The 19,843-nt window shown below is 37.1% G+C and overlaps 1 protein-coding gene across 1 annotated transcript; it reads left to right on the top strand.

The window, feature by feature from the left end:
- Positions 1-1,571: 1,571 nt before the first annotated feature.
- On the top strand, positions 1,572-6,372 carry LOC115967718 (wall-associated receptor kinase-like 1). The gene is made up of 3 exons (XM_031086851.1): positions 1,572-2,479; positions 3,930-4,085; positions 4,925-6,372. The coding sequence occupies exons 1-3, from the start codon at positions 1,591-1,593 to the stop codon at positions 6,124-6,126; spliced, it is 2,247 nt and encodes a 748-aa protein (XP_030942711.1). The 5' UTR covers positions 1,572-1,590; the 3' UTR covers positions 6,127-6,372.
- The last annotated feature ends 13,471 nt before the right edge of the window (positions 6,373-19,843 follow it).

The raw sequence follows: 19,843 nt of genomic DNA, 5'->3' as shown, positions 1-19,843 counted from the left end.
TCTCTACTCTCTTTCCTCTGTCTCTCATCTCTCTCATTTTGTCTGTGCCCTTCTCTCTCTCTTGTCTCTGCTCTCCGTCTTCTCTCTCGTTTCTGCTCTTGATCTGCTCTCTCATCTCTCTCATTTTTTTGAATGGATTTGGTCCGATGGCTCCAGTGATGTTTTTTTTGAATGGGTTTGCTTCGGTGGCTCCGATGATGATGTTTTTTGAATGGATTTGCTTTCTCGTCTCTGCTCTCCATCTTCTCTCTCGTCTCTGCTCTCTCATCTCTCTCATTTTTTTGAATGGATTTGCTCCGATGGCTTCGGTGATGATTTTATTGGATGGGTTTGCTCTGGTGGCTCCGGTGATGATGTTTTTTTGAATGGGTTTGCTCCGGTTCTTGATCGGTGGCCTGGGTTTCAAATCGGCAGTGTGGATTGGTTGATCGGCGGCGTGGATTGGTGGCTTGGCCTGGGTTTTTGATCGGTGGCCCGGTTTTTGAATGGGTTTGTGTTTGTGTGTGTGGCTTGGCTTTGTTGCTGGGTTGTGTTTGTGCGTGGCTTTGTTGCTGGGTTCTGTTTGTGCGTGGCTTTGTTGCTGTTTGTGTGTGGCTTTGTTGCTGGGTTTTGTTTGTGCGTGGCTTTGTTGCTGGGTTCTGTTTGTGCGTGGCTTTGTTGCTGGTTTGATGTTTGTGTTTGTGTGTGTGTGTGGGTGTGGTGATGGGTTTGGATAGGTTGATCTTTGTATAATGGGTGTGTGTTGTGTGTTGAATCGGTGCTGGGAGAGCGAAATAAAAATGGCTGTTGAAAAGCCCAGGAAAATGAGCTGAACGGTTGGGAAGAAATAATAAAGAATGGGTTAAAAAATAATATTTTAATAAAAATAGAGTTTTGGGATGTGGAGAAATTGTAAAATGGTATGGTATATTGATAAAGTATTGTTTTAGAATGGTAAAATAGAATAGCATTGGAATTTTCTAATGCTAATGCTCTGAGTCCCACCAGCTAGCTTGTTAACATGTGCTGCCTGGCTCTTGTTATGAATTTAATAAAATAAAATTATTGTACATTATAAAATAACTTTATAATCTTTCATTGAACCGTCTAACTTATTTTCATCTCTTCTGAAGCGAGTTTGATAATGGTAAAGTGAAAAAAAATGAGTTTCATCTTGATAAAGTGAAAGGAGATAAAGAATAAAATATTGATAAAATGAAACTGAACAGAAAATAAAAAAGTAAGATAAAGAAAAATGTGTTAAATGGACATTTTTGTCGTATAATTATAAAAAAACCAAACTTTACGACTGAAATAAATACCATTTGAAAAGTTAACTTTTACTTTTCAAGGGGGCCAGCAATTGGCTCATTAACACGTGTTGCCCAGCTCTTGTTATGAATTTTATACTAAAGTGACCAAATTAAAAGCCACGCGTCAATATGGGCTGCTAGATTTTCGCTGACTTCGATGTTGACTCTGGTCTTCTATGCAATTTCCACAGAAATATCTAGTTTTTATTTTTTATTTTGGGCTTATTATAAGAAGTTAGGGCTTGGCCTTGCTGTTTAATTCACACTGAGACTCTTTATCATCATCACACACAGAGATATGGGTATGGCGGTGGGAATGATGTTTCTATTGTGGTCAATGAATGTATTTATAAAAGCAGTGGATTTGGGAAACAGTTCATGTAGTGGAGCTTGTGGGCGCGTTACAATTCCATACCCTTTTGGAATTGAACCTGGTTGCTACATTGACGATTCGTTTGCGATAGATTGCAAAAACACTACTCTTATTGGCTCTCCCAAGCCTTTCTTGAGAAGATTAGATCTGGAGGTGCTGGACATTTCATTTAAGGGCAAACTTCGCGTTAACTATCCTATGTCATGGTGGTGTCCTAAGAGTGGGACTAAGAATGCGACTAAGAGTTTACCAAATGTGAGCTTAGCATCAAGTCCCTTTGTCTTCTCAAAATTGAAAAACATATTCGTTGCCATGGGTTGTGGCAACGTGGCTTATCTTTTATCCACTAGTTCTTACTCAAGTAGCTCATTCAATATATATGGTGGGTGCATGTCCGTTTGTGAGAAGGACGGGGACCCCATACAGTCAAACGGCAGTAGTTGCAATGGCATCGACTGTTGCAAAACCACAATCCCTTCAGATCTCAATGTGTTTAAGGCATCTATTTCGTTGAAGACCGTAGAATTTCAATGGGCCAAAGACTGCAATTATGCCTCCGTAGTAGATCAGATGTGGTTCGAGGAAAATGTAACAAACCACTTTGAAGTCCGAAACATGTCTCATGTTCCGGTGGTATTAAATTGGGAAATAAATGCAAACTTATCTTCTCTTATAATGGGAAGTAATTCATCTCACTCAACCTGTCGGTTTGCAAATGGTTCTTCGTTATTGGGTAATATGAGCAGTTCAACTTTTAAATGTACTTGCGACTCCGGCTTTGAAGGAAATCCCTATCTTGTTGATGGATGTCAAGGTAAACTTCTCGCACTCTATTAATTCTATTTATTAATAAAAAATTTAATGTGTGTTTCATTTTCATAGACCAATAAAAATGATTAAATTAATTAATTTTGATGTTGTCACAGAATTTCATTTTGGGTATAACAAAGTCTGTAGATATATTTTTGTGTCACAAGAGTCACAACTAGGACACGTGTGACAAATATTGTGTTCCAAAAAAATTTTATTTTGGTACATCATTTGTTAAAAATTATTACCTTCTTTCTTAACATGACAGCAACATAATTGAGTAAAAAGTCTAGCACCAAACCTTACAACATCAATCAGCAAACCAGTAGAGGACAACAAAGTAATATCGTTGATCAAGGCTAGTATTAAAGTTTGCAGCACTATTTTTCATAGAAAGTCAGATATTCATCAAATATAGGAAGGATTAATTTAAGGCTTATACGAGCGTGATAAGAAGTATTGTGCTATATATATATAGTTGGTACATTAGTATGTGGATGTCCTTAATGACCCTCCATCTAGCTTGGCAAACATTACTAGATTCGAGGCATACTATGCCTCTCTCTTTCTTATCCTAACATAGTCCATATAGCTTTAGCAAGTGTATACTATGATCATTGCCATAGCAGAATTAATTTCATCACATGTTGCTTAAAATAATTTAAAATAGTTCATAATATGGGTGGGTATGACTTTTGCTACTTTCTTTATCAAGATTTTTCATCCGGCTTTCATTCATTCGGGTTTCAAAAACAATAATTCTTTCCAACCTTGTACTTTCCTTACTATCCTATCCTTTAGGCCTCCAAGATTTCTACCTTTGAAATCCCCTCATTGTTGGCAACAGGGGCGGAGGGAGGGATTGGGCCGGGGGGCTAGTTTGACTTTTCAAAAATCCTCCTACCCTCTTGTATTCTTGGTAAAATAAATAAATAAATAAATAATTGGACATAAATTTAAATAATGCCCCTCCTAGATTTTTACTAAAAACATGTAATACATTTATATAGTTGACTAATTTATTTTATTTTATTTTTTATTTTTTCTAATTAATTACTTTTGTGTCATACATAGCTCATTAAATTAAAGTGTAAATTCCCTATCAAGTCTCCTATATTTAAACTCCCTATTAGAACTTGTCACATCATTTTTTTTAAATGGTAGAATAAATAATTGTATATATTAATACAATCATATATAATAAATGTTTACTAATAATTAATAAATTTCATATTTATAAAAATAATAACATAAAAAGAAAAAGATAAAAAAAAAAACATATTTTGTTGAATATTTTTTGGACGTTAGACTGTTTAGTGACTATTGACTAGTTGTATTATACAGCAGCAATGACTTTTCTGATGAATGTCAATGTTGTATTGTCGTGTTTTATTGTTGATAATTTTGAACATCTATTCTAATGTTGTGTTTGTTATTACATGCCACTATTTCAGATATTGACGAATGTGCAGATCCCAAATCATGTGGATTTTCATATCTTCGATATGGATATGGATATCGCTGTGTAAATGTTCCTGGGGAATACTACTGTATTTTTGTTTCATCTTCAATTTATGAACGCAAGTCTCGCAACAAAATTATCATAATAGGTATGTCCTTTTACCCTCTGAGATCTACAATAATTGAAAAAAGATTTATCTGAAACATGAATTAAAGTGATTTCAGAACTCCAAATGGTAAAGGCATAGGGATAATATTGAATGAAGAATAATAACCCAATTATTGGTTACTGTTTCCCTTTTGTCTCCTAATCTTTTTACATCTTTAATACTTCTTTAGGGTGACTCCCTTGAATCAAGTCAAATTTTAAACATTTCCTATTCATTTCGTCCACAAACCAGTTGGTCACTAACAAATGGTATTATTATGAAGATGACCACAAGTTGTTTTTATTTACTCTAGAAAAAAAGAAAAAAAAAAAGAAAAGAAAAGAAGAAGATGACACAAAAGCAAACTCAAAAGAATTTATGCGAATGTTTGACAAATTTTCCAAGAATTTTAGAGTATCATTCTCTTTGATTACTACTTGTCAATGTAAGTAAACATACTTTTGTCACAAAATAGTTTGTCTAGCCTTTTGGCGTTCAAAGAAGTTGTCTCTATTTTATTCAAAACTATTATAAGCTTTCGATTGGTCTTGGCTCTTGAGATATGCTAGAGCCTTTAGAACTTAATGCTTGTTCTTTTCTATTTTCATATTTTTTTTTTTTTGGCTAAACTTCTTTTCTGTTATCTTTTATCCTCCATCTACGACCCACTTTTAGTGTATCATTCTCTTTGATTAAAACTTGTTGATGTAAGTTAACATACTTTTGTCCCGAGATTTTTTGTCTAGCCTTTAGGCATTCGAAGAAGTTGTCTCTATTTTATTCAAAAATATTATAAGATCTACCAGGAGTAATCTTTCTCATTTCATTGTGTTAACCAGGTATTAGCACAGGCATTGGGCTATTATTTCTATTTATTGGTGGATGGTGGTCATACAAAGTGGTAAAAAAAAGGAAGAATATTAAGCGCAAGGAGAAGTTCTTCAAACGAAATGGTGGTTTATTATTACAACAACAATTGTCTTCAAGTGAAGTGACTGTTGAGAAAAACACTAAATTGTTTAATTCAAAGGATTTGGAAAAGGCCACTGACAATTTTAATGTGAATAGAATTCTTGGCCAAGGAGGACAGGGCACTGTTTATAAAGGTATGTTAATAGATGGGAAAATTGTTGCAATAAAAAAGTCCAAGGTAATTGATGAAGGAAAACTTGAAGAATTTGTTAATGAAGTTGTCATTCTTTCACAAATTAATCATAGGAATGTGGTTAAACTACTTGGTTGTTGTTTGGAGACAGAAGTTCCTTTGCTAGTTTATGAATTCATTCCTAATGGAACTCTATCCCAATATCTCAATGAACAAAATGAGGAGTTTCCAGCAACATGGGATATGCGTTTACGAATTGCTACAGAAGTTGCAGGAGCTCTTTTCTACTTACACTCAGCAGCTTCTACACCCATTTACCACCGAGACATTAAGACTACAAACATTCTCCTAGATGATAAGTACAGAGCAAAAGTAGCAGATTTTGGGACTTCAAGATCCATTGCTGTTGATCAAACTCACCTAACCACAGTAGTACAAGGCACTTTTGGATATTTAGACCCCGAGTATTTCCAATCAAGTCAATTTACAGAAAAGAGTGACGTTTATAGTTTTGGTGTTGTCCTTGTTGAGCTCTTAACTGGAGAAAAAGCGATTTCTTCTACAAGGACAAAAGAATGCAGAAGTTTAGCCACATATTTCATTCATTCAATGGAGGAGAACAATTTGTTTGATATTATCGATGCTCAAGTTATGAAGGAAGCTAAACAAGAAGAAATCATAGCAGTTGCAAACCTTGCAAAAATGTGCTTGAATATGAAAGGGAAGAAACGACCTACAATGAAAGAAGTTGCAATGCAATTGGAGGCAGTCAAAACATTGCAAAAAACTCCTAATGTTCAACAAAATCACGAAGAGGTTGAATATGCCAGAACTGAAATGTATGAGCAATGGGATGCAGTTTCTACATCAACAATGTCAGGTGCGGACAGTGGTGTAGCATCATCTTCAAGCTCCCTCCCACTGTTATCTTTTTAATTAGGCTGAAGTAAAAACTTTTGTTACAGTATTGATTTCTTTCATTTTGTAATACTATATCTTTAGCTTCTTCTTCTTTTTTTCTTTTTTTTTTGGTATTATAAAACTCATTTCATGGAATTAGTTCTTAAGTTGAATTAACCTTATGCTCTTGTGGTCGTACAATATAGCAAAAGTCTGCATTTTGGTATTTTAAGAATCCATTAGTATTATATGGATCAAATGATTTGCCATTCAAATTATTGGTGTCAATAGTGTCCTATGTGCTTAAGAGAGTACAATAATCATAATATGGTCGATCCCATATATTATACATGTCCAAGGCCTCTTCTTGTAATTCGAGCACCCACCGCATGATTGCATTTTCTTGAAATTGGAAGTTTCCATTGTTGCACTTTCCATTGATTGAATGGGCTTAAATTGCATATTTTTTGGTAGTTCTTCTTGTGAAACAAAATGCTGAAAGAAAAAGAAATTCAAGCACACTAGGAATTGAAAATTTCTTGCATTAGTTGTGAGATTTCCCTTCTTTTTCTTTTTCTTTTTTCTTAAATTGAAATAAGTCAATAACTTATGCTGAATACATTAGATGTTTCAACTCATTTTCTACAAAATTAGTTATAACCTAAGGCTACAAGTTTACTCAATATCTTTTTATTAGAGGTGAATTTTGACAAATCTACCATTGGATTACATTTTCATCTTATATCTTTCATGCTTGCAAAATTTTTAGAAAATTAAAGATTAATAGCTATCTCATCAATAAATTGTTTAAATTGCAAGTTTTTATAGTTTCAAATTATGCATAAAATATAAACTTGTAGATCATATGGTAAATAATATCCAATTGATACAACATTTGACATGTGTATCAAGAACACAAAGAGCATACAATTTAACTATAAGATTTTCAAAAAATATGTAATAATATTTATTTTATTAGGTAAAGTTGTAGCCTTAAGTTACAACCAATTTTGTAGTTAAACTTCGTCCTATATATATATATATATATATATATATATATGACCCTTTGACCTCCTAAACTTGAACCCCCCTTCAACCCCTAGGTATTTAGTACCTTTCGAGGTACCACTTGGACCAAATGTCGGTCATCTTAAGTCGATTTGAGCCATATATACAATAGCATTTAAAATTTCAATTGCGCCTATTCTTTTTTTGTTATAGTGCATATTTTTTCTGGGTGTGAACTATGCGTAAATAGCTCAACTTGATTTTGATATTTTAGGATTGATTTATGTATAAATGTATACAGATCAGAGAAAGCTAAAAACATTTGAAATAGTTATAACGTTATGGGAGAAGAATGTTGAAACTCATGCCAAAGAGAAAGTCTCTAGGGCCCTAGGCTCCACTTTTACTTCCTTGACACACTATCAGGAAAAAACCCTGGTGCAGTGGAAGTAGCTGAAGCATCAAAGACTAAGAAATCACCCACCTTCTTTGGACTAGTCAATATTTTTGATGACCCATTAACAGAAGGGCCTGAACCCACCTCCAAGCTTGTGGGTCGAGCTCAAGCTCTATATGGGTCAGCTGGCCAACAAGAAGTAGGCCTACTTTTGGCCAGGAACCTTGTTTCCACAGTTGGGTAATTCAATGGTAGCACTCTCACTATTTTGGGCAAGAATGCAGTGTTTCATCCAATCCTTGAGATGCCAATTATAGGTGAGACTGGTGCTTTCCGGTTGGCATGTGGATTCGTGCAAGCAAAGACACATTTTTTCAATCTTAACTCTGGGGATTCTTTTGTGAAGTACCATATTGTGGCTATAAATTATTGAGCTATAATAAAGGAGTCTATATTCTCTTTCAAAGGACCACAGTGCTTGTTCATTCCAATAACAAATTCGTCTACTTTATTGGGACTTTATTAATTTGTTAGAATCTTTTAATGTTTTGCATTGATGGATATTGTGGGTTTTGTGAACTGTTAGTGGAATACATATAAAATTGATAGAGATTCTGCCAAAAAATAGGTTTAAAACTAAAGAAGCTTAGGCCTAAATCTTCTTTTTGAAAAGACTTTTAAGACTTTATATATTTACGGTAAAATTAATCAATCCTAATTCTCAAAAGAATGACCATATGCGGTGTGGGTAGGAGTCCTTATTTTAGTAATTAGAGATGAGCGGTTTGAACGATAGTCCTACTAAGGCCGTGTGGCACATGTGATATTATCCATTACCATCACATGACGTAGAATTGATGAACTTACACTGAAGACCACTTTTTTTTTATTCAAGAAAAAAAAAATCCTCAAAAGAATGGTTTTTGTGGTCAGCTTTTGAGACAGTATTTTGCTGTAAAAGTAAGATGCTCTTGCACATGCGTACAGCACACCACTCTTTCTAATGTAAAAGTAGGGTGCTATTAACGGGTGCTGTACAGCACAGCACCCGTTAATGTGGTATAAATAAGTATAAAATATTCATGTTTTTTGGGAATTTGGAAAAAGCTAGATAAGTAATTTAGGCGTGCGTCAATTTTGATGGGAAAAATCAAGTCATTAAAGAGCTTGGCTTTATCTTAACTTGAGTCCTAACTTTTTGTTCTTATTTATTTATTTTTTGAGAAATGACTTTTTTTGTTTAGAAAACACTTTAGTATAGAAGAAAAAATTATGATACAAATAAAATAAAATAATAGTTGATGAAGCACAATTTCACCTCGTCAATAAGATGGACGACATGAGACCCTGTGTAAGAGAAAACACCAAATAGATAATGGCATCGGTCTGGGGCTTGCCAAGGACCCTCCGATACTTAAGTTAGCTTAAACTATTTAGGAATCTCAATTCTGTAGTGTAAAAATCTTGTCCCTTTTATTTGTCTTTCCTAGCTTTATATAGCCTTATGCCGAGTTAATGCTCAGTCTAACGTTAAACTGTAGTTGGAGGATTTAATGCTCAATAGTGGCCATTTAATCCCAACGTTTCCTGTTTGTAACCGACCTTTAACTACATATTATTGGATGGAGATAACGGTTTTGTGCTCATTTATCACTCAATCATTGAATGCTGTCTGTACTTAATGCACTTACGCTCATCCACACTCTTACTTGTCATTGTTATAGACGTTTTGCGAGTTACAAATGACCATTCAGGTGCTACTCGTTAGTTGCCCCCTTTATTCCTTTGTCGTCCTTTGTTTGGATGAGCAAGGGAATATGGAAAGTCCTTCTTGGGCGGGTCAGTTTATTCATGCCTCGAGATTCTCGTCCCATCACATCTATTATGGGGTGACTTTTTCGTCAAATGATTGCCACGTTTCTATCTCGTGTTGGCCACGCGTGTGTTCTATCCTTGTGTTTTCCCATGCATTGATTTTGTTTCCTTTCTTAGCAAAGAAACTCCTCATATCCTTCTTCTTCTTCATTATACGCTACACTTGAAGTCTGAAACCAAAAGAAAGCTTCTGCACCCTCCGTACGATAGGACTCCTTTTCCTCTAGGTTCCATTAATGGTTGGTTTTGCTTTCATTAGGCAAGCAACTCCCTCTATATCATTCTTCTTTGCTAGACTAGGGGTATTTCTTGAGTTTTCTGGTGGGCATCGTCCTCAAGTTGGTTTGTTTTTATCTTGAGATTGTGGAGCTTTTAGACTCGTTTTGACTAGCCTTTTTCCCTTGATTCGCCTCTAATTGCTTATCACCTAGAGATGACTGCTACAGAGTATAGGGATATTGATGTTTGGTCTAGCGAACTAAAGACTGGTCTATCGTTGAGTGGTGAGTCTTTTGATAAAGATTTTGAAATTGTGACGTCAAAACCTTCGTCGTCTTCAAAACCCTCTTCTTCTTCAAAACCCTTTTCTTCTTTGTCTTCAATCCCTTTTCATGCTTTTTCTGAGTCTTGCTTTTGGAACAGAGGCACCTGAAATCTATACAAAAAAGGTTCCAGTTCCCTGGAGGGGTCGTTACAAGGCTACCTCGTCCCAACGAAAAAGCCTATTCCTTTGCCCATGGTGAGGTGAGTTTTTACGAAGCTACTTTCTCATGTGGCCTTCATTTTCTTGTTCATCATTTCATTATGCAACTTCTCTCTGCTCTTAATGTTGCACCTAGCCAGCTCATCCCTAATGCATGGAGGATGATTATTGGTTGTGTGTCAATTTGGGTATCTGTCCATGATTACCTTAAACGAATTTCTTCACTTATATCATTTGAAACCTTCTACCCACTATGGGTATTTTGAACTCTTGCCTTGGAATAGGGAGTCTAGAATTGTCCATAGCTCTCCTACTTCCTTTTGTGACTGGAAGTCACGATGCTTTTACGTTTCTAGACCCAGATGGGAAACCATGACTGACGGCCTGTGGGGTGAGGTCCTGTGGTTGCTAAGGAAATGGGAAATTCCCTCTCTTGGTGTGTCTCTCTACCTTTTCATTAAACCAACTATTTTAACTTATCATTCTCTAATCTTTCCTAGTTGACTGGTCTTGTAGTTTCTAATCGTCCTACATTGGAAGAGCGTTATCAAGGACGAGGTCAAGCTTCTCCCAAGTTTGTCCTTACTATTGATGATTTCGACGATCTGGTAGATCCTCTTCATTTATATGAGTGTTGCCTTGGACCTGAACCTTCCGCATTTGTCTTAAAGAAGATTGCTCGTGAAGAGAAAAGTAGGTTTGACTTAAACTTCTTTCTTATTTCCTCTTTCTTTGTAAGAGCTAAGTTTTCTAACCTTCTATTTTGTAGAAATGGCTACTAGGTATAGCAAGGATAAGTACGCTCATGTGAAGAGTTTGAAGAACGAGCCTTTGTCCCTGCTTACTCCTGGATCGAAAAAGCTCAAGTTGGATAAGGGTAAAGATGAAACCCCTACCCATTTATCTTTCTTCGATACCCCATCTTCTCCTATGCCTTCCCTTGAGATGATGGCCTTCACTCCCCCAACCACTCTTTCTAAAGGGAAGGGTAAGGTTGGTAAGAGTGTTTGGGAAGATCCTGCCACAGCCCTTGGACGAGCTCACAACATCATTATTGACAACGAGCTTAGAGGCCTCTCATCAATCCCTTCTCATGAGTTGGTCAGCTGCCATATTCATAAGCTGGTGTAGGTATTTTACTTAGCCACTTTTCGTTGCTCATTGAGTATTTACACCTATTAAGAGTTTTGACCCTTCTTTCACTTTCCAGGTTTTGGGCGAGTCTTTGCGCTTGACGACAGATTACCTAAGCAGTGAGGAGAAGGTAGTGGTGGCGAATTCCAAGGTTGACTTGATTAAGGCCGAGAGCTCAAAGTTGAGGAAGGATCTAATCGAGGCAATGGACCAAGCGACGAAGGCCAAGGAAAAGGTGAAGGAACTTAAGGACGCACTGAAGGTGGAGAAGAAGCTTGTCATTCAAAAGGACAAAAAAGTTCAAGCTGCCCTCCTGAAGACAGATGAGGAACATGAGAAGGTGATCACCACATTTCTTGAATCTGATCGCTTTTTTGATCTTCAATTCATGCAATACTTTAAGGGCTTTGAGCTTCTTTGTAGGTGGATGATGAAGCATCACAACCCAGTAGCAAACTTAGCAAACCTAGATTTCGAAGTTATTGATACCAAGATCTTTGCCAACGAGACCAAAGAGAAGGAAGATGAAATTGTTGTCAATGCTGGTAATGCTACTGAAGGAGATGGTACTATTGTAGGTGGAGCTGCGGATGAAACTCATATGGATGATGGCCATATTGAGGAGATCGTCAATGCTCCTTGAAAAAAGTTTTTAAATAACTCTTTTTTTTTTTTGGCTGCCTCGTGTTTTGAGGCTTTAACTTAAAGAAAATGGATGCCTCCTATTTTGAGGCTTTAACTTAAAGACAATGGGTGCCTCCTATTTTGAGGCTTTTGCTTTTATAAACAATGCACTCGTTTAGGCTTTATTTACTTATTCAACCTTTGCTCAAGAAATTTTATTATGGTTTAAACCTCGAAGTTCTCGTCTTGAGATTTTTGACCATTATATAGTATTCCTTTGGAAATACATGATTTGAACTTGAAGTTCTCGTACTTATGATTTATACTCGTTGTTAGAGTTTTTATCATGCTTATGATTTAAACTCATTATTTGAGTTTTTACCATGTTTTGTGATTTATACTCGTCACTCGAGTTATTACCATGCTTATGATTTAAACTCGTCATTTGAGTTTTTACCATATTTTGTGATTTTTACTCGTCACTCAAGTTATTACCACGCTTATGATTTAAACATGTCATTTGAGTTTTTACCATATTTTGTGATTTTTACTCATCATTCGAGTTATTACCACGCTTATGATTTAAACTTGTCATTTTGTCGTGTATATTTTCTTCTCGTGTTTGATCTTAACTTAAGTTGGAAGCTTTGTCAAATTTATTGAAAAGGGAATGGCTTATAGAGCCCTATCATTTCATGCGTCCTCATTTAAGAGGGGATTACAAGGAAATTACTGAAAATAACTTGATTAAAGTACTTGAAGGAAAAAATACTTAAAGGAAAAAAAAATGAAATCTCGCTTATCTGATGCATCGTCAGGCGAAGTGCTCTTACAAAATGAGCTTATTGAATCAAGTACTTCTCATTGACGGTATTTCTTGAGATGTTCCACGTTCTAGGGACATGTCAATGGGTTGCCGTCAAGGTCCTTCAGGTAATAGCTTCCTCTTCTGGAGTAACAGATGACTTTATATGGACCCTCCCAAGTAAGGCCTAACTTCCCCTGAGCCGGGTCCTTAGTAGCTTGTGAGACTTTTTGCAGTACCATGTCATCGGGGTTGAACCTTCTAAGCTTAACCCTCTGATTGTGGTACTTTACCATTATCTGTTGATACTAAGCCATTTTTAGGGCTGCCTCCTCTCAGCTCGTCATTGTTTGTACCTTTGTCATAATGAGCTCGCCTAAGACTAGATACTCCTACTTCAATGAGAATGACTGCTTCAGTACCGAAGGCCAACTTAAATGGAGTTTCTACTGCTGGTGTTCTTGTAGTCGTCCGGTAGGCCCATAACACCCCGGGTAACACTTCTGACCATGCACCTTTTACCCCTTTAAGTTGTGCTTTGATGAGTTTAAGCAAAGTACGATTCGTTACCTTTGTCTGTCCATTGGCCTAAGGGTGCCCAGGTGATGAATAGTACTTTTGTATCCCCATCTTTGCACAAAATTCCCAAATTTTCGATTGTCAAACTGTCGATCATTATCAAAGATGATCGTCCTTAGGATTCGAAACCTGCAGACAATGTTCTTCTAGACGAAGCTCTATATTTTTCCTTTTGTGATTATTGCTAGTGGTTCTACTTCGACACATTTGGTGAAGTAATCAATGACAACGAGTAGGAACTTCACCTGCTTCTTCCCCCGAGGGAGTGGGCCAACGATATCGATCCCCTATATGGAGAACGGCCAAGGTGAGGAGATGCTTGTCAGTAATTCCCCAGGTATATGCTGCACATTTCTGAACCATTGACACTTATCACATTTTTTGACAAGCTCAATCGTATCTTTTTGCATAGTCGGCCAAAAGTAACCTGCCCTAATCGTCTTTTCCACCAAGGAACGAGGTCCTGAATGGTTTCCACATACGCCTTCATGGATTTCTTGCAACACATACGTTGCTTCCATAGGAGTCAGGCATTTCAAGTATGGCAGTGAAAATCCTCTTTTGTAAAGTTCACCATTCATGACAATGAATCTAGTTGCCCTGACTCTAACCTTCTTTGCTTTCGACGGGTCAGATGGGAGTTAACCATGTTTGATATAAGAAAGGATTTGATCCATCCAAGTACCAAGTTGTTAGACTGAAAGGGTGTGTAGCCCGTCAATACTAGGGCTTGTCTAGACTTCCATAAGCAACTCTATCGCCATTGAGGCATTTTTAGTTAGAGCTAGTCTAGCTATCTCGTCAGCAGCTAAGTTGTCCTCTCGTGGGATTTGTTTGACCTTGACATCATTGAATTTGTTAATAAGCTGAGTTGTTAGCTTAAGGTAATTCTTCATTCTCTCTTCCTTCACTTGATATTTGTTGGTCATTTGGCCAACAACCAGCTTCGAATCAGTCTTTAATTTCAAACTCTTGACCCCCAAGGCCTTTGCAATTCTTAGGCTAGTGAGGACTGCTTCATTGTTCGTTGCTGGAAATTGGAGTTGAACTCCATACTTAAGGGTGTCTTTCTCAAGTGATGTCACAATGATACCGACACCTCCGAGACCTGTAACAGACAAGCTATTTGTGCAAATCGTCTAGTATTCTACTTCCTAATTTGAGTCGGGAAGAGTATATTTTGTAATAAAATCTGCCAAAGCTTGAGCTTTGATTGTTGTTCTCGATCTGTACTCAATATCAAACTGGCTTAGCTCGACGGCCCATTGGATAATATGCCCTACAGCATCTGGCTTACTCATTGCTTTCCAGATTGGCTGGTCCGTCATTGCCATGATGGTATGAGCTTGGAAGTATGGACGAAGCTTCCTTGAAGCCACGATTAGCGAGAAAGCCATCTTCTCTATTCGTGGCTATTTTGCCTCGGCTCCCTGAAAAACTTGACTTGTGAGGTACACTAGTCGCTATATTTTGGATTCTTCATGGATCAATGCTGAGCTGACGGTTGTTTGTGACGCAGCAAGATATAAAAACAACTCTTCTCCTTTAACTGATAGGCTCAACAATAAAGGCTTGGCCATATACTCCTTGAGGCTTTGAAAGGTTGCCTTACACTCATCCATCCAATGGAAGGCCTATTTAAGAGTTTTAAAGAACGGAAGACACTTATCAATGGCCTTCAAGACAAACTTGTTTAATGCTGCCGCTCATCCCATCAGCCTTTGCACTTCCTTGACTGTCTTTGGGGAAGTCATGTCAAGTATGGCTTTGACCTTCTTTGGATATGCCTCAATTCCTCGCTGTGATACCATGAAGCCTAGGAATTTCCTTGACGAGACCCCGAAGACACACTTTGCCAGGTTGAGCTTCATTCTATACCTTCCCAAAGTATCGAACGTCTCCAAGAGGTCTTCTAGGAGGGTTTTGTCTTCCTTACTTTTCACGAGCATGTCATCCATATAGACCTCCATATTTCTGCCTATTTACTTATTGAACATCTGGTTTACCAATCTCTGGTACGTGGCACTTGCATTCTTTAATCCGAATGGCATGACTTTATAGCAATATAGGCCCTAGCTATTGAGGAACGCAGTTTTCTTCTGATCTTCCTTCTTCATTAGGATCTAGTTAAAATCTGAAAAAGCATCCATAAAGGTTAGCAATTCATGACCAGCTGTTAAATCAACGAGCTAGTTAATTCTAAGAAGGGGGAAACTATATTTAGGGCATGCATTATTCAAGTCTGTGACGTCCACACACATTCTCCACTTCCCATTGGACTTTTTTACCATGACAACATTGGTAAGCAACTTGGGGTAGTAAACTTCTCGAATAAATCCAGTGGTTAAGAGCTTTTCCACCTCTTCCATAACTGCTTTGTTCTGTTCTAGGGCAAATACTCATCTTTTCTGTTGGACGGGTTTCTTCATTGGGTCAACATTAAGACTGTGCTCTATTACTTGTTTGTCAATCCCTGGCATATCTTTATGGCTCCATGCAAAGACGTCCAGGTTCTGCTTGAAGAACTTCACTAGCTCGTCATTTAAGGACCGTTGGAGCTCATTTCCTGCCTTAGTAGTTTTGGATGGATCTCCTTCCACCAGTTCTATGCTTTCTACTTCTTCCACGGGCTTGGGTGGTTCTTCCTCTAACATCTAGGTGTGATTCTCTCTGGATGCCAAGACTGGGGTAAAATTCCTTGGCTAAAATCTGGTCTCCACATATTTCTCCAATCCCCTAGGGGGTTAGGAATTTTACTTTCAGGCAATATGTGGAAGTTGCAGCCTTAAGGCAGTTAAGGGTTAGTCGTCCAAGAATCACGTTATAAGATTAAGGGCAATCGACGATCAGTAAGTCTACCATCCTTGTCACCTAAGCAAGGTATGCCCCTGCTGTAATCTGCAATGAAATGATGCCTTTTGGATAAACACGATCTCCACTGAAACTGACCAACGGGGTTCCAAAAAGTTTGAGGCGTTTTGAATCCAACTTCATCTGCTAGAATGTCGTCATGTACATCACATCTACCGAGCTTTCGTTATCCACCAACACTCTTCGGGTGCTGTATCCTTCAATTGTTAGCATGATGACAAGTGGGTCATCGTGTGGCTACTTGATCCCCTTCACATCTCACTTGAAGAAAACAATGTCGTCATTCTTGGTACAATGATGTTTTGCTATTAGGTATTTAGCATGAACACTATTTGCTTGCCTTTGGACCACCTTTCTTAGGGATTTGTATGATCCTCCAACAACCAGTCCTCTAGTGATCGTCCTTATTTCTTCCACAATCTGCTTGGAATTGTCCCGATCTTCTTCCTTATGGTCGTCAGTAAACTTCTCTTCTGTTTGCTAGCAGGCCTTGTAATCTTTCTTCACAAACTTTTGAAGCTTTCCTCTCTGGATCAACTCCTCAATCTGCTCTTTCAAATCTCGACACTCATCAGTATAATGACCATGGTCTTTGCAGAAGCGGCAGTATTTCTTTGTATCTCTCCGCTTTGAGGACAAGCTCAAAGGTTTGGGCCATTTCAGCGCTGGGTCATCCTTTATTTGCACAAGGATTTTGTCTACGGGCATCAGCAAAGGAGTGAAATTCAACTTCTTTTTTGACAATGTCTCTAGACCACCTTTGCTGGTCTTGGTATCTGTGAGATTATCCTTGTGATCTCTCTTCTTGCCCTGGTACTCAGCAGTTTCTTTCTTCTTTCGCTTACCTATCAATCCCTTTGCAGTTAGTGCATCTTCCCCATTCATGTATTTTTTCGCTTTGAACAACAAGTTCGTCATTGAAGTTGGAGGAGTCTTCCCTAGAGAGAAAACAAGGTCAAGATTGTTCAACCCTACTTGGAAGGTCGTCATTATCACTTGATCATCTACTTCGTCAATTTTTAACACTTCTTTGTTGAAACATTTTACATACTCTCTCAAGGTTTCCCTGTCCTGTTGTTTCACAATTAACAGATAAGAGGTGGGTGTCTTATGGCGTTGACCCCCAATGAAATGATGGACAAAGGGGTCACTCTACTAATCAAAATTTTCCATAGACGCCATGGGCAGCTTACTAAACCATACCCTTCCTGCTCCCCTAAGGGTGGCCGAGAATTTGTTGCAAATAACTTCATCTGGGGTCTGCTAGAGGCTTAGAATTGTCTTGAATGCCCCTATGTTATCCAAGCGGTTCTTCATGCCATCGTAAACTTCCAGCTAAGGGAGACGAAATTTGGGAGGCAAAGGGCACTCCAAAATGCTGGTAGTGAAGGGTGAATCTGTCCTTTTGATCATGCCATCAAGGTTTACTGCTATCTTACCCTTCATGGCATTTTTGAATTTGTCTAGCTTTTTCCTCATGTTCTTCATCATTTGGTCACTGCCATGAGTTGACTATGCGGTGTATTCTGAAGTTTCTCTTCTGCTATTTCCTAGGCTGTGGGCTTCATCATCATTGTCATTACCGTTATGCCGAGACTACGACAGACTCATGCCCTCAAAAGGTGCCTTCCACTTCAAGTCCTCATTCTGTTTCATCAATTCTTACACATTAGCTATCAGTGCTTGAATTTGTTGAGCCATTACCATCGGATCCGGTGGTGCAATAGTGTTTGAGTCCATCAGTTCTACGGAACTTAGTCAACAGGGAGTTCAACGACTTATGGTCAATTCCCACAGACAGCGCCAAACTGATGAAGCATGATTTCACCTCGTCAGTATGTTCCTTGTCAATACGATGGACGACCTGAGACCTTGTGTAAGAGAAAACACCAAATAGATAATGGCACCGATTTGGGGCCTGCTAAGGACCCTCCGATGCTTAAGTTAGCTTAAACTATTTACAAATCTCAATTCTATAGTGTAAAAATCTTGTCCCTTTTACATGTCTTTCTTGGCTTTATATAGTCTTATGCCAAGCTAATGCTCAATCTAACGTTACACTGTAGCTGGAGGATTTAATGCTCAATGATGGCCATTTAATTTCAATGTTTCCTATTTGTAACCGACCTTTAACTGCACATTATTGGACGGAGATAACGGTTCCGTGCTCACTTATCACTCAATCATTGAATGCTGTTTGGACTTAATGCACTTACACTCATCCACACGCTTACTTGTCATTGTTATGGACGGTTCACAAGTTACAGACGACCATTCAAGTGCTACTCGTCAATGGTACATTCTTGAAGTAATTCATTTAAGTTAAAACAATTCTTTTTATCAATTTGATGAGTCTCACATACAACTAAATTCTTATCCATTGATGCTATAATATACATGTATTAAACATAAAGATTAACCTCATATTCAAATATATTAAAAAGATAAATATGAATTTAATAGAATAAAATTATTGTACCTTGTAAAATAATTTCTTAATCTTTCATTGAACATTTGAACTTTTCTTCATCTTTGCTTTTCTTTGAAGTGGGTTTGATAATGGTAAAGTGAAATTGGATGGGAAATAAAAAAGAAAAAATAGAGAGAAATGTGTTAAAAAAGAATTTTTGTAATATATAATTATCAAAAAACCAAACTTCACGTCTAAAGAAAATATCATCTGAAAAGTTAACTTTACCATTTTCCTATACAAGTGGGCCCAGTATTTGGCTCATTAACAAGTGCTACCCAGCTCTTGTTATGAATTTAAGAAAATAAAATTAGTGTACATTGTAAAAATAATTGTTTAATCTTTGATTGAAAATTTGAACTTTTCTTCATCCCTTCTTTTCTTTGAACTAGGTTGATAATGGTAAAGTGAAAATGTGTAAGAAAGACATTTTTGTCATATAATTATCAAAGAAACCAAACTTCATGCTAAAATAAATACTATTAAAAAGTTAACTTTTACCATTTTCCTATGCAAGTAAGGCCAAGCAGCTAGCTCATTAACAGGTACTGCTACTGAACTCTTGTTATGAATTTAATAAAATAAAATTATTGTACCTTGTAAAATAATTGTTTAATCTTTTCGTTGAACATTTGAAGTTTTCTTCCTCTCTTCTTTCTTTTGAAGGGGGTTTGATAATTTCATAATGGTAAAGTGAAAGAAAATATGTCTGATATTTGTAAAGTGAAAGGAAATAAAGAGTAAAATATTGATAAAGCAAAATTGGGTGAGAAATAAAAAGTGAAATAAAGGAAAACTTGTTATAAGGGCATTTTTATCATATAATTATCAAAAAAACTAAACTTCACGTTTGAAATAAATACTATTTTTTAACCAAATAAATAAATATTATTTGTAAAGTTAACTTTTACCATTTCCTGTGCAAGTGGAGCCCAACAATTGGCTCATTCATAAGTGCTGCCCAGCTCCTGTTAACCAAAAAAAAAAAAAAAAACCTTTGATATTTTTATCATTTTGTTATAAAAGCAATGGCTGACCACTTCAACAAACACAGCTACCCCTAGACGTGTTGCCTTGTCTCTGTCCTCCAATGATCTGCTCTACTAGAGCTCATACCTAAATTGCTAAACATATTCCTATAACTTGAAACCAAAGTTCTGAAATCATATATCAAATCATAATAAAATAGCACAAGCAGATTTTAAGTCTTTGATAGATTTCTGGGCTTTCCTCAGATTCATGAACATGCCTAATAAAACTAAAAAGGTGGTTTTTCATAGGCCTAAG

This window comes from Quercus lobata, chromosome 11, assembly GCF_001633185.2.
Source record: "Quercus lobata isolate SW786 chromosome 11, ValleyOak3.0 Primary Assembly, whole genome shotgun sequence".
NCBI classification, from domain to species: Eukaryota; Viridiplantae; Streptophyta; class Magnoliopsida; order Fagales; family Fagaceae; genus Quercus; species Quercus lobata.
This window is presented reverse-complemented; position numbering and strand designations above follow the sequence as displayed.